General features: G+C 42.3%; 1 protein-coding gene across 4 annotated transcripts in view; it reads right to left on the bottom strand.

Annotated features, from left to right (window-relative positions):
• The window catches only part of fhod3a (formin homology 2 domain containing 3a), a 62716-nt gene extending 47826 nt beyond the window's left edge, over positions 1–14890 (bottom strand). For all 4 annotated transcript variants that reach the window (XM_039605843.1, XM_039605845.1, XM_039605844.1 and 1 more), the window contains exons 1-3: positions 14472–14890; positions 7755–7864; positions 2136–2203 (exon numbers count right to left, since the gene is read on the bottom strand). In XM_039605843.1, coding sequence (XP_039461777.1) covers positions 2136–2203; positions 7755–7864; positions 14472–14636 — 343 coding nt within the window. In that variant the 5' untranslated portion in view covers positions 14637–14890. The remainder of the gene's footprint in view (positions 1–2135; positions 2204–7754; positions 7865–14471) is intronic.
• Between the last annotated feature and the right edge of the window lie 270 nt (positions 14891–15160).

Genomic DNA, 15160 nt, shown 5'->3' with positions numbered 1-15160 from the left:
TCATAATCTACTGAAAGGAAGTCGTCTAAGGGAAAGTGGGAGGATGAAAACCGCAGTTTGCAAAAAGAAAACTTCATCTAATTACAATCTAATCACTATACAAGGTGATCAAATGAAGCCAAATCTCCAACAGGTCCATTTCAGAATAGTTTTTTTTAACTATTTTTAAGACAGTAAAAAAATGCCCCATATATACAAGAACTATATTTTTTGTACCCTTCCTAAGCACCACTTAGACTGACCTTTCACCTCATTAACATCTTGGCCGGTCTTGATTCTAGGATCCAGAATTAGCTCTGCTATCACTGGCATGAAGAGTGTTGACCACGTAGGAAAAAGTCACGGAGGAAATGAGTGAAGAAGGACACACCCCGGGGAGAGAAAGCATGAAAGAGTGGGATGATTTTAATGGAGGGTTTTCCCTAACAAAACGTAACCACAGCGCTAAAGTGTTTCAGTGTAGTGCCTCAGCCAAATGAAAGGAAAAAACACAATCCCGAGAGTTCTCCACTGCTGTGGACAGAAAAGACACTGATAGGGTACAAACTACTGACTAGGAAATTGCATGTTATTCATCTCTATACTCTCTTGCTGCCTTATAAGTTTCTTATATCCTAAAGTGTTTTTTTTCTCTCATATATATACAGCTACAACAGAGGATGCTCATATTAAAGGTGACCCAAGTTTCAAATAATCCGATCAGTGTGTGTAACTCCACACTTATCTCTGTATGTTGTGCATCAGAGTGGATATCCCTGTTGCAGTCATTTCAGGCACACGGCTCCCTCTCAATATAAGCATAGAAGCTCCACTTGTATGCTATTTGAATTTTTTTTGTTTGCAAGGGGCAGCCAATCAGAACAAGGCTGGCTTAATAGGAGGAGGAGGGGTACAAAAAAGCACAGCTGCAGCAGGGAAGGTATAAGTAAATAAGCATTCATTTGCACTGTGCAATTATGTATTTATATAAAGTTCCATTATTATATATTCCATTATTGTGGTTTAACTCTTCACAACGCCTATAAATTAGCTACAGTAGCAAGATTTGTAACATTTATAAGGTCATTGTTAAAATAATTTTTTTCCAAAAAAACCCAATTTTGTTTCTTTTTCTGTAAACTTTTAGATAAAAACTGCATATCATCACCATTATCATCATCGTGTATTATGTCAGTTCAAGCCTAAACTCAAGAAATGTTGATCTGATGAGCAGGAAAACTGAAAAATAGGCCAGAAACAGCCTGTTAGGTGTAACTCCACAACAGCTCAGTTAGCAGGTGTGTAGCTACACCCATATATCCCATGTCTACAGATTGCTGACTAAGCAAAAAGCTGTTTCCTTCAGTTTGAGACCCTAATAACAAGTGATCCTCTGCAGAATTCATATTTATTACAAATTATGCTGAAATTCATCCAATAGTTCTCAAGAGACTCAAATAATGACCTGGTAGTACTAAACAAGTTAGGTGTTAGTGCTCAAGATTTAACATAAATGATGTGCATGTTCCTTGTCAGCAACACAGAAGATCTGGTCTGATTACATTGGCAAAGCACAAACAAGCTCAGTGGACCAGATAAGGTTTGTAGGCTCGTCTTAGCTGCCTCTGCCACAGAGTTGTCCCTGTGCTTACTCTCCTCTCATGCCCCTCCTTTGCTTTTAATCTCATAACTTTCTCTTCAGACTTATCACTAAATATTTGAATTTTCCTGCTGTTATCTTTTTTCCACCCTCTCACATAAAGTGAAAGTCACACCTCTCTCCCTGCTTATGTTGTTTTTCTCCCCGTATAGCAGAGATGAGTCAGGAGCATCACACTGTGACGACTTCGCCAGAAATCAGAAGCTTCTCTGCAAAAAGGCTCACACACGGCAATGGTTTTTTTCTCAGCGTGTCAAAAGATGTGGCAAAAACATAAAAATGCCACGTTAAATTTAGGGACGTTTCACACACACCAGTCAATCCCGCTTCCAAGTGGGTGGTTTCGGGTTTGAAGCGTACAACTTGCAAAACCCCAGGACGGCCATTTGAAAGTGCGGTTGCAATGTGCTCTTAGGCTCCCTGGTGCATCTGACGGCATGTGCATGTGTGTTTCCAGGGAGAAATGTGTTACATAAACATGTGGCACGGTACTCACCAATGCAGGCGTGGACGCGGACTGTCAGCTGGGTCCGTAAAATAACGCTGTGCTTCTTCCCTCTGGACCTGAGAGACAGGGGAGGGAGGAAACAAGGGAATTAAATTTGAGTCAAAACTAAGTTGTCTAAGTTTTGACTCTTCTTTGATAGCCAAAAACAGCTGACATGATGAGACTGATGCACACAAACGTGGGCGTGCAATACATTTGTACCCCCATATTGATACACATCTGATTCTTTTCAGACAGCAGAACTGCAGCAGACATAACAGGCATTTTCACATGTGCGCACCTCTGCGTGGCATCGTTCCCATGAGCAAACACCCATGCAAACCCCATTTTCAGTGGGAAAGTACACAAATGTCAAGAGTATTATGTTACGCTATCTGTTATACCCTTACCTCCTAAGCGCTAGGAACTAATCAGCGACTTCAATCACTAACAAACTGATACCATCCAGCCCACGCAGGGAAAGCATGACTCTGATAGCATTTACCGCTGGAATTATGCATAACATACTCTAAAGAAAACACAGTCAAACAAGAGAGCACCTGGCCTCTAATCCATCTATTACAATGTTATCAGCTTTGCTAGGAAATAGAGCAAAATGTTAACACAATCTTTGAGATGCGAACAAACACAAATTCATTTTTCTTTCTTTTCTGGTAGTCTGTTGTGTAAGAATGGCAGTCAAAGCAACTGAACTGTGGGAGGAAAGTTAGGCTAGCATGAAACACATAGTGGCGTGGGGTGTTTGTGGGCACACAGTTTAACTATATACTGACTTGTCAGTCACAAGGTAGGCCCACTCTAAAGTCATTATCATACCATCATTAATTTTGTTGATTGAGCTTTAACATCAAGTTGCCATAAACAAGACTTAAATCAACAGTCAAGATGGCGAAGGCAGTTTCCTGAGGTTCTCTGCCAGGAGCTTCCACTTTCTGGACTTCCAGTTTCATTGGGGCATTGAGATAGTCCAAAATAAATGAGGCTCCTTTTTTGGGTCATTAATGGTCTTCTGAGGAAAAATGTGGCAATAAAAAATCATCACGGAGTTAAAAGAAATGGAGTGACTGCAAAATACTGACTGAAAAGGTGTAGCCTGAAGCTTTAGCTTCTTCCACCCACCCTTTTTACGTTGAAAAATCTAAATGGCAACACTTTTATAACTAGATTTTTCCAAACAAAGACCAAATCACCAAAGAAAAACTGATGCTTCATAAACAATCAGTCCTTAATTTTATACCTAGATAGCTTTATATCTAGTTAGCATATTATTTTCATTTTATGCAGTTGAAACAATAGATACAGTTCCAATTTTTGTTTTTTTACATTTTTTTACAGATTTCGATTGAAGTAAAACACCTTTGGATAAGTATTAGGGACATCACAGTACCGTGGGCTGCTTTGGGGCTCCTGCCAATTTTATTTTACACATGAAGGCAGTAGAAACAGAAAACTTCTAGCTTCTTGACCACAGTCACCTTCAGACACCACAACCAGCTGCGTCTTGTACACACATGTAAACCATGTAAGTGAATAAGCTACACTTTTAACATCTGAGGTCTTTTTGCAACCACAGACAATACGAACGTTGGACATAAACAGCTTCAGGATCTGGAAAGTGAGGCAAACGCAAAGTGTGTTGAACCTGCCTTCTTCTTCATGGCCACCAGTGGGCAATACTCATGGTGGGACTTTCTTATTTCCCGATGAGTTCATGGGCTCAGTCACTCATTTCAGTTCATACTGAATAAAAAATGAAGTCTTTTATGTAAATCTCGGCCATAATACGTTTCAGAAATATTATCCAGGGTGCAGTCAGTGGCTAATGATTTGCGATTAATGAGACGTTAGCCAATGAGCTAATGTTTCAAAACAGCAAAATGGCAACATCTCAAACATTCATCTTGAGACTTCACAGACCAACATTTGATGTCATGGCAACTATGTCCACTTTTTATACCGCCTATCTTTGCAACCAGGGAACTCGCCCCCTGTTGGATGTTAGAAGGATGCAGATTTAAGGCACTTCTATATTGTCTTCACTTTTCAGACCCATGGAAGCTACAGTTAGACCAGAAGCAAAACTACAAAATGTGTGCTTTTGTGCAACAAATTATGGACCTAACTGTACGTCCTTCTTTTATACACAGTGGATGCCTGTGATTGACATATGTATGATATGTTGAAGGCAGGCGTAAAGGGTTCAAAGGGAGATTCCTTTGCATCACAAGCTACAGCCATCTACAGTGACTTCCAGTGGAAGCAGAGCAATTATTGTCACCCGAGGGCTTTGTTTACTGTCAGCTGTGGTGAGCACTGTCCTGCCATAGCTGCAATCACAACACCATCTTTGATGCGTGGAAGCATAAATTCAGCTAACACCAGCGTGCTCGTTAGAAACTGCAGATATTTTTAGTGATAGTGAAGTTTCAGTTTTTTGGATCAGTTATTTAGTAAAAACTACAGAAAAAAAACCTACTCTCATTATTCTATCAAAGATATCATATATCATGTGTGACCAGCAGACTTTATGGTTATTTATAAATTAAAACTGTTATTGTGGGATTATAGAGGTGAATATGTGGCTGATAACTATGTTAAATGGATCCATCAAGTCAAAACTGATATCCACTGCTTAAAGTTTTTATTTCCTAGATGCTGTTAAAGGGAACCATTGTGTTCACATTATGCTTACAGTTCTTGAATTCTACTGCAGGAGTTTTCTGTGATTCATAATTGCACTTTTTTTATCCCATGCTGGGCCTTAATACAAGTAAGGTTCAACGTCGGACCAAATGCAACTTAGCCAAGTTTCTTCTGATTGGCTGCCCTTCACAAACAGAAGTTTTGAACAAGAGGTGGGGAGAGGTTCTCGCCTAAGATGAGCACATTAGGGGTATCAACCCTCATTGACATCATCCAGCTGTCTGAAGCTTGAGCTTTTTGCTCACAGATACCATTTGCATGTACTGACCTCATTATTTGAAACTCTGTGCATTCAGCAGTGTAACAGTATATACTTTATATGACAGAAAAATACGTTAAAGCATTACAGAGCCTATTAAAGCACATATTAAAGGTACGCGCTGACATTGGTTGGGATTAATTTAGTCTTTTATAACACTGTATAGACAGCTTTCATTGTGCAGAATGAATTTAGAAAGAATTCATCCTCACCCTTTGTGACATTTCGCCAAGACGAGGTCAAACCCAAACCGAAAACGCATGATTCATTTCTTACTATCAGCTCATTATGACCTCGGTTAAAGCTGCAGTTTGATAGAATGGCTGACAGAACTGTCCAATCCAACCAGTTCCTCAGCACAAACGAGCCTTTCTTCGCCTATCTGTCATCTGTCATATGGCTTACCGAGCGCACAAGAAAGATACACACATTTGAAAACAAACAGATAGATATGCACATGGAAACAACCACTTATAATAAACACAGAGACCAACAAGGCTCTGGGGTCTGCCATCACTTATCAGGCAGCCGCCCCCAGTCCTAAACAGACTGACATACCTACACAAACGTACATTGTCACACATGTGCTGCTGCTTAACAGCTGCCTTCCCCGTGTGGCGGTCAGAGCTTTGCTACTTTGTGTATAAACGGCTTTGAGCCAATGTTTGCCCGTTTGTGTTACAGCTAATTAGCTAAAGTTACAAGGACTGATCAGCTAAGCAACTGTTTATACTCAGTTTTTTAGATGAATCTTGGGCAATCAGATCACAAATGAACAGCGCTAAAGGCAAGTATAAAGACGAGACCACCAAGACACATTGCGATCGCTCAAACCACTTCCCGAGGTGGTCTGGTGAGCTTTTGACCACATATCCTGTGTAGCGCAAATGCTAAAGTGTCCTGATCAATCCCCAACACTGACAGGAAATTTATTCGTGGTGGTCCTGTTTGGTCTGGTTCTGCACCTTCTTGGGTGCCACAAATGACTTTGTCCTAACAAACTAACCAGCAGGAAGAGCTAGGACAAACGTATCAGTTCTTGAAATACTTTGTTTTCTTTGCTAGCCCTTTCTTAAACCAATTTAGAGCTTATCTGGCAACAGATTGACGTAATAACTCCCGCGTAATCACTTCTGTTAGTGAGAGAGTAGGGAAATCTGACCACAACAGACACTTGAAAACACCCAACAGTTACCAGTGAGCCAGCGAACGTGGAGTAATCATGCTACAATAATGGTACAGCATTGACAGCATTTCTAACTTTAATTTGTTCTATTACCTAATTTCACAATTTTCCAATTTAACTAGCTCTATTAATTGATATTAAGAAAATATAGTCACTGTTTACGTTTTTTTTTTTAGGTACTTTTGCCTTCATATCAACTCAAAGCAGTCTGGCCGTTCTACTCTGACCTCTCGCATCAAAAAAACATTTTCACACAGAGAACTGCCGCTCACGGGATATTTTCTCTTTTTCAGACCATTCTCTGTGAACCCGAGTGACGGCTCTGTGGGAAAGGCAGCAATTTCTGGCAAAGACAAAGTCACTTAAATCTTCTTCATCCCCATTCTAAAGCTCAGTTTTCATTTCAGCAGGTCACGTCGACCATCTCTACTTGTCTAAATGGGCTGATTAATGAGAAGTTGAACAGCTGTACCTAACATAGTGGCCAGTAAGTGTAGCTGGAAGCCACAAAGAGAGGATTGCATAATAATGTTGGACTCAAATTCAGGTTTTGGTTGTAACTTGAATCTTATGCAAATTGATCTGATGTTGAACCTCAGTTGCTGGTGCTAATATGCTAGCTTCAGGCCCTGAGGTTTTCTCACAGTTTTTAATTGCAGACACTGGCCACCTATCAGAGAAGAAAACTGTTTCCATTTGCAATATAAAAATTAGCACACTTACATGACCTAAAACAATACCATTCAGAGGAATAGGCGGAGACATATTAGAGTGTTGCCAGGAAAATTACATGTTATGGGATTTACAACAGATCCAGGGGAGGTTTGCTGTAGCCTAAGTGACACGCTGACACAGTTTAAGGAATAAAAAGAAAATCAGGTTGGAAGACAGCTATATATCACCAGGGACTGAAGTAACATTCACTGTAATGGAAATCATATGCCTGTCAACACTCATGAGCCACATAAGAGTTTATGAGTTTTGAACAATAGCCAAAGCACATAATCTAAGGTGATTAACATATTAAATATTCAATTTTCTGGGCGTAATCCTAATCCTGATTTACTGAGATGTCAATACAGCCAGGAGGTTTGATAGAGGCTTCAAAGCCCTTTTGCAAAGTCATCACGCCGTCATCTCTACATTCAAGCTGTAAACTGTGAAATACTGTCACAAAGAAGACGAGAATATTTATCATACAATGGGAGAATAGCTGTTGCTGTGGAAGGGAGGGCACACGTGTCCTGCTTTCCAGAGTGCTTCATACTTTCCATGAACTTGTGCTTCCAAGAAATCCATATCCAACAGCTTGTGATTCTCCCCATTTTATAAGAATGAAGAAACTCAGAAAATATGTGTACGTGTATGAGAGGGCGCGGGGGTCTTGCTGCTTTAGATATTTTCGACTGGTGAAGAGAGAGAGACTGTTTGGTATAAAGGGTACATGAGTCACTCTCACCCTGTGTCGTCCTGCTGAAAGCCCTCCAGCTCGTCCCTTTGCTCAGCCAGCGAGGACTCCAGATCCAGATAGGTTCCATTGTGGGACAGCTGAAGTGCACAGTCATCAAGCTACGGATGGCAGAAACAAAATATACAAAGTTAAAGTAATAAAGGAAATACAACAAACGTGTCACTTCTGCACACAGGGATGACCCATTGGGCTCCCTTTGTCTAGCGTCCCTTTATTATATGTATCCATGACTCAGACCCCCTTTAAAAAAACAAAACAAGAAAGAACGAAACACTTTGAGCCTGTAAAATAAAGCCAGTTTATGGGGCAGGGGTTTGAACACAAGTGTACACAGTGGTCTGTGAAGGGGTGAGAAGCATTTGCAGGGTGCCTCTGCTTTCTGCATTAAAAAGCTGTTAAGGGAGTTAACTCGTAATAAAGGCCGCAGAACATGAAACCAAAACCAGAGTGGAACACAGCGAGGGAACGGCACATTTTATTGCATTAAATACTAGCTATGAAAAATATAACTCTCAGCTCGGCTCTATATGTTCGCTGAGCGAGCACAGCCTTGCACATGTCCAAGTATTCGCGCTGCCGATTGCTGACTTTCAGATTTTTTTCATTTCTCATCAACCTCGCTTTCATGCATTTGCATGATCTAAGGTAGCACTGCAGAGGGGCCTTTGTCAGAACTGACCCCCTGTGCTGTGTAAGAAGAAACCCAGCTGAGTTTGAGACCAGGTGCACAGTAATATATCAACCCGCCACTGGCATCGATGTTTATGAGTACGGTCACGGGTCGATAGCAGGTGCGAGCATCCGTCCCAGAGACAACTCTTAAAAAGCAACTTACGTCATTAGCTCGCAACAATCAGCTCTGAGTTTTTGCAAGTGCTTCCTGAAGCTGCTGAAGTACGAATAGGTGAATGAGATCAGAGTCACGCATTGGTATGTAGCAGCTCGGTGGCATCAGTGGGTTTCACTTAGATTGGCCTCTGGTGTGCTGCCAAATCCACACCCACCCACCCGGACAATCCATTCAGGCTGTGTGACGACAATTTCTGACCACAGATCACAAGACCTGCTGCTGCTCTCTGTCCATTCCTCCCTTTCAGTCCCAAACAGAGAGACGGACTGTCGCATGGACTCACAGCATAAATATAACCTTGCTATATTTACTCTCCTCTGAGGCAGCATGCACACTGGAGCTCAAGGGTGGGTGTGTCTGTGGGGGCAGGCAGCACTGCCTGAGCTGAAGTATTGGAAAAGGGAACCTAAGAAGCAGCAGGTTAGCATTATTTAGGTAATCCCAGAAACATAACAGTTGATAAGGACACAATGAATCCATCTGTGTCAAACCTTCTAAGGCTGAAGGATGACACCAGTGTGGAAGTGCCCAACGCTGCAGTTCCTCTAATGGCCATTCAAGGCTGCCTGCCAAAACAAGTACACTCATGTGATAAAATATTTATAATAGTATTCTATGGATGGTTTCCCCCTTTATGAAAATTCTGCATTTTTTTTAATTTTTTTTTTAGCTCATCTATCTGGATGTTTGAGTTAGGGGCGTGGCCAGATTGATTGACAGGTGTGCCAAAGCTTGCCAGGCCTCATCTAGCACTCCAAGGCACTGGGTTGGAGTTCTTCACTGCGTGCAGGCTGTTGGTCCCTCTTGGAGGATTTTCAAACAGAATACGCAACTTATATTAAGGCTTGTTGTGCGATGTACAAAGAAACAGTTTGCCCACTCTACCCTCTCATCCACCCTTTCATCCGGTGGTGGAAAACAGTGTTAACGCTAACAAAATCCAAAACCAGGGAATGATATCATGGTGGCTATGTCCCTGTTTTATACTGTCTATGACAGAAGCACATAGTGGTTTTTTAAAGTTTAAAAAAAAGTTAACTCTAGCACAGGCACCATGCTAACAATAGGTTGCCATGTTGGCATGGTAACGTGCTACTTAGCAAACAATGCATTACTTCCAGAGTTTAACCACTGTGTGGAAATTTTTAATACCAACGCTGGTGTTGGTATTGGATCGATACTTTGCTTCTATCCTCCGAGTTCAGTACGTAGCCCACTGAACTGTGTTAAAAAAAATGTTGTTTTTGGGGGGAGGAAATGAAAAAATACATAAATAAACTTTTAGACAGGTGCATTTATTTACCAGGAATTAAAAAAAATTAAAATTTAGCTGAAAGGTGGTTTTTTTGTGGTGAATAATTTTCGTGAAAAGTAAAAAATCAGAGTGATTTAGTGTGCTCCCCTAAATATACTCCCTGTATAGGTTAAAAGTATCAATATTGGTATTTATTTATTTACGTGGTATTGGATCGATACCAACATTTGCAGTATTACACAGGAAAGATGGTGAAAAATCAGAATATCATCCAAAAATGGGCGTCATGTTTGCATGCCCTATGTTATTTCCATCCATCCTGAGGCTGTTAAGACATTTCACTGAAAAGCACAGATGTCGTCCTCACAGTGGAAAAAGTCAGGGGATCAGAAACCTCACAGGCATTCATTGTCTTTGAAGCAAACACAGCAGACCACACTGCGATCCCTCAAAACCTGTGAGGCTGCCACCGTGGCTCAAAATGTTAACCAGCTGAAAAGGAAATGCAAACACTTTAAAGGTAATCTCTGCGCTCCATAAATAGCTGTTAAAGCCAAGCGTGATGCTATTGTCCTTCACACTTTTCATGCACGTGAGATTTGGTAAATCTCAGACCGAAACAGAGGGGGTGGAGACAGCGGGCAGGTGAGGGTGGGGTTAATCACCCTCTGTCCCAGTGGCCTGGTTTTTCATGGAGGGACTAAAACAAAACAACAAAACATTTCGTGGGTCTAATCTGCTGCCATTATTCAGCATTTATTTTCTTTTCAGCAACATCCCAGCCACCCTGTCTGACCCACGCTGCCCTCCTTTACCTCCACACAAGCACACTAACACTGCTTCAGCAGCGAGGAGTGAGCTTGGTCGTCCAAATGATCTCTCTTTTTTCTAAAACACGTGGTTTCTTTTTTTTGGGGGGGGGGGAGGATAGGGATTAATAACACAACACATCACGCTGCATGAGGCCGAGAGCAGCGGTGGCTCCAAAGAAGAACCGCAGGCTCTTCACAAGTCAAGTCTCCGGGGACTTACTAGAGAAACACTAAGTATCTTGTATATACTTTGCGCTCGTTTTAATCAAATTCTCCCTCAAGAGCAAAGCAGGAGAAAAAAGGGGGAGTAGAGGGAGGTGGAGGGGAGGAGAGGAGAGGGGGAGGAGGTGTAATTACTTCCATGTTAAAACAACACTGGTGGTGGTGATCGCATTTAACGACACTCTTACATAACTTACAAGACAACTTTCTAAAAAAAAAAACTTTTTTCTTGCATCAAAATCAGAGCCTCAGAGACTCTTTGAAGAACGGGGGGGGAGGGCGTGTTCAGCGTTGGCCATTAAACCTCCCAATGCTGCTTTAATGGGAACCTTTTGGTAGTGGAATAAAAGTTGAGCTGTGAAGTCTGAGCTTTGTTTGTGGCAGAAGCTGTAGCTGTTTGACTGATAGCGACCTGAATATCTGATGTTATTTTTAATTTTTGGTCTCATTGGCTAAATGAAGTAGGGAATGTCTACAGTCTAGCCTTTAGACTGCCTTTATTATCCGCTTTAAGTTGATTTCCTTTAAAGCAGGAAGAGGTCAGTGATGATCTCTGCTGCCAGAATCCAAACTTCTGTTTAGCAGCTGGGACAAAGTGACACATCCCCGTGCACAGCAAACCAGCAACACACTGATTTAGCTTTGGCAACAGGTTCTAACCTTATGTGTCTGCGTTCATGTGTTTGAGAGTACAAACTGCTGCACGGTCATAGAGGTGGAGGAAGAGATGGAGGAAGAGGTCAGGAAAACCGCGGCACCCAAAGTGAGGAGAACAAAGTGTCGCAGGGATCCAGGCCCCGGCCACAGGAATTCTGGGACAAGTGACCTATACTTTACATGCAGCCCAGCCAGCCGTGCACAGAGCTCTACCATCATCACAGCATAATAACACAGCAGGCTTTTTTTTTCTTCCCCTAAGAGGAGAGCACAGGAGGTTACAACAAAAATCAGGGAAAGGCTGTTTAAACAAAGACTAACTGAGAAAGCAAAGAGAACTGTCAAAAACAACTGAGCGCTTTTGACATTTTCCAATTATATAATAACACTCGAGCATTATAAGCACCAAGTTTTAGATCTGGACGGTGTGACGGGCAAATTTGCAACCACTCAAATTCATCCCTATAATCTAAGCGCAATATCCATTTGCCATTGCGCACAGCCTTCCTGGTGATGCGAGCGAAATTGCAAACACAAATGCAGGCTGTGCCATCTGTCCGACTATAGGTTGTAATCATAAGCTTTGCTGTGCTGTGGGCCATTTTTCATTTGTTTCGCGGTTTTTAAAGATGGGAGCAGCTAAAGATCGTCTGGTTCGGAAAACCGCTTCTGCTGCTTTGCTCTCAGGTCTGTGTGCCAGCAGTTAAAACTCCCCGTTTTTTCCAGACTGTGCCAGTTTTTGTTTTTTTGTTTTCAACTCTGTTTAATCTACACTTTCAGCTTTAACTGTGTAGCATCCACATAAATCATAAAAAACAAGGTCACATCTGCTGCACTTGTACAGCCTCTGTGGGTGTGTTTGTGTGTCTGAGTCAACCTTGTCTGTAAGGAATGCGTTGCTTTTTCCTTCTTTTCTTGGTGGGGGGGGTTGCTTAAACACTGAAATTGACTGAAAATGGTATCTCTTCTTTTCCGTCACACCCACCGTGTCCCATCGCATGTAGGTGAATGAGGCACCTCGGGATAAATCTGGCTGAACTAATGCCTCTGTGCAGCCACCTGTCACTGCCGCATGCAAAGCAGAGAGCAAAAAATACAGCGGGAAGCTTTATTCAGTGTATTTGGGACTTCAGGGAGGCGGGGTGTCCATTTGTGCGTAGACTTCTCAGCAGAGAAGTTCCGTTTTAGAGATTTCCTCGAGCTGGTGGAGATCCAAAGCCTTCCTCTGTGGCACTTTAGTGTCAGAGTGCCCACATTTACGAGTCATCAGGGGCATTTAGAGAAGTTGGTGTGAGGCGGGATGCCGTAATAGGACCTGTGATGGAATGTAATTTACTTAGGTACTTTATTGAAACACACTTTTTCTCAGGTTTCGCAGTTCAAACTGAAGACCCCACCAGTGAGAAGCAGGTACAACTACTTCAATTCAGCCTTGAGGCGTTTGATGTTGCGAAGTAAAGACCCTACAATGATAAAGAGAAAACCACGACAATTAAATTACCCCCTATTAGCAAGCCCTTAAGCAACAGTGGAAAGGAAAAACTCCCTTTTAACAGGAAGAAACCAACAGGAGAGCCAGGCTCAGGGAGGGGCGCGACCGGTTGGAGGTGATGGGAGGAAGACAGGACAAAACACGCTGTGGAAGAGAGTCAGAGTAATAACAACTAACGATTTTATGGAAATGGTGTATAAACACAAAGTAAATGAAAAAAGGTGAGTGAATAAGAAACACAGTGCCTCATGGGAAGCTCCGAGCAGCTTAGATCTATGGTAGTGTAACTAAGGGAGGATTCAGGGTCACCTGATCCAGCCCTAACTGTATGCTTTATAAAAAGAAGAGTTTGAAGCCTAATCTTAAAAGTAGAGACAGTGTCTGTCTCCTGAATCCAAACTGGGAGCTGGTTCCACTGAAGAGGGGCCTGAAAGCTGAAGGCTCTCCCTCCCATTCTACTTTTAGATTTCCTAGGAACCACGAGTGAGCCCACAGTCTGAAAAACAGTACTAAAAAAAACATATTCACTGAAAATTGCAAATGAGCTAAAGGTGCTGCTCAGTATACGCAGGAAAAAGAGAAGCGTAAAGACTAAATGTGCCCAGAGGGGTTGACTGGGACGTGAGACACAGGTGGTGAGGGCAGACATGATGGAAATGAGGGAAAGAAACAAAGACCAGAAATTTAAAAAAAAAAAACTACAGAAAACAAACTTTCAAAGTAAAGCAGAAAATAACTGATAGTTTCTAAACACAAAGGACCATGACAGCTTTAATGTACTTGTATCTACTCAGCAGTATATTATTGATCAGTAAATAATGGGACAGACACTTACATGTAATCAGTGAATCATTATGATCTGATAATGTGATATATATGATTCTGAAAAGGGCTATTCTGCATAAGTTAACTTTGGATGTAATTTAAATATTAAGCATAATTGTGAGTCCAAATAATTAAATTGTGCCAAATTGTCTCCTTTTGAAAAAACACTGTATTCATTTGTAATCAAACACAATGATTTCCCCTCCTCTTGTTCTTGGTACCCTATGCCACCCCAGTTTTTAAAATTCCGGAAACGTCCCTGTTAATCAATGTGAACCAAGTGAAGTCCCCTGCTTCAGGAAGCTCCGCGCTTCAAGGTGAACACCTTATTTCAAACCCAGCGATGTGTTCTTTAAATAGCCTCTGGCGGATGGTGGCTCTGGAAGTTTACTTACAGGAGGCTTGAGCATAAAACCAGCATGCGTAAACTGAATGGAGTACACATGTTCACCTATAAGTGTGTTTGAGTCAAAACATTAAAATAAAATAAAAAATAAATAGCTCCTCAGTGACAAGTTAGTTGTCCCTAAATCCAAAGTCATCTCCTAGCTTTGTGTGCAGCATGACTTGTTTACTACCCTGTTAATCCTACCTTGTGCGGAGCTTTGAGGAGCCGGTGGACTCCTGCGAGCTGGTTAATGAGGGGGATATCCTCTCTGAAGGAGTACAGGGGGGGTCTGGTCGGCTCGGGAAAGTTGGTGCTGTTGAAAGGATCGGTGTCATCTAAAAACTGAACCCTGCAGACAAACGTGGCCATGGTGCATCCATGCAAGTGGCTCTCTGTGAGGGCAGCCCGGCTTAATGAGAAGCGGAGCAGCTTTCTCTCCTGGTAACGACAACAAACTGCGGTCTCCAAGCAGCGCAGCAGCCTGTCCTCTCGCAGGACGGAGTGGATGGCACAGAGCGGCGTCTCCTCGCTTTGCTTCTGCTCCCTGAGCCTCCTCCTGCTGCCGCTGTGTTATTCTCGGAGAGGCAGGTGTCTTCAGCTCGGTGCCGGAGAGTGAAGGATCAGCGCAGCTTGGGACAGCCGGTCTGCTGTCTGTCTGAGTCCTAGTAAATCCACCCCCACCCCCCCGGTGTCTATTTTCCCCTCAGCCTCATCTCACCCTCCTCCCCCTCCGTTCAGATCACTGTCTCCGACTTAGCTGTGGCTTTCTATCTGAAGAGGAACGACACTAATCCTATGGTACGTTTATGTAGACCAATGCAAATATTGAAATATTAATCCATGACCCAGAAGACCTTAGAAACATTACAGAAGAAGCAAACTACCGGCTGAAT

This window comes from Oreochromis aureus, linkage group 22 (genome assembly GCF_013358895.1).
Source record: "Oreochromis aureus strain Israel breed Guangdong linkage group 22, ZZ_aureus, whole genome shotgun sequence".
Classification (NCBI taxonomy): Eukaryota; Metazoa; Chordata; class Actinopteri; order Cichliformes; family Cichlidae; genus Oreochromis; species Oreochromis aureus.
The sequence above is the reverse complement of the archived record's forward strand: the minus strand, read 5'-3'. Positions and strand labels throughout refer to the sequence as shown.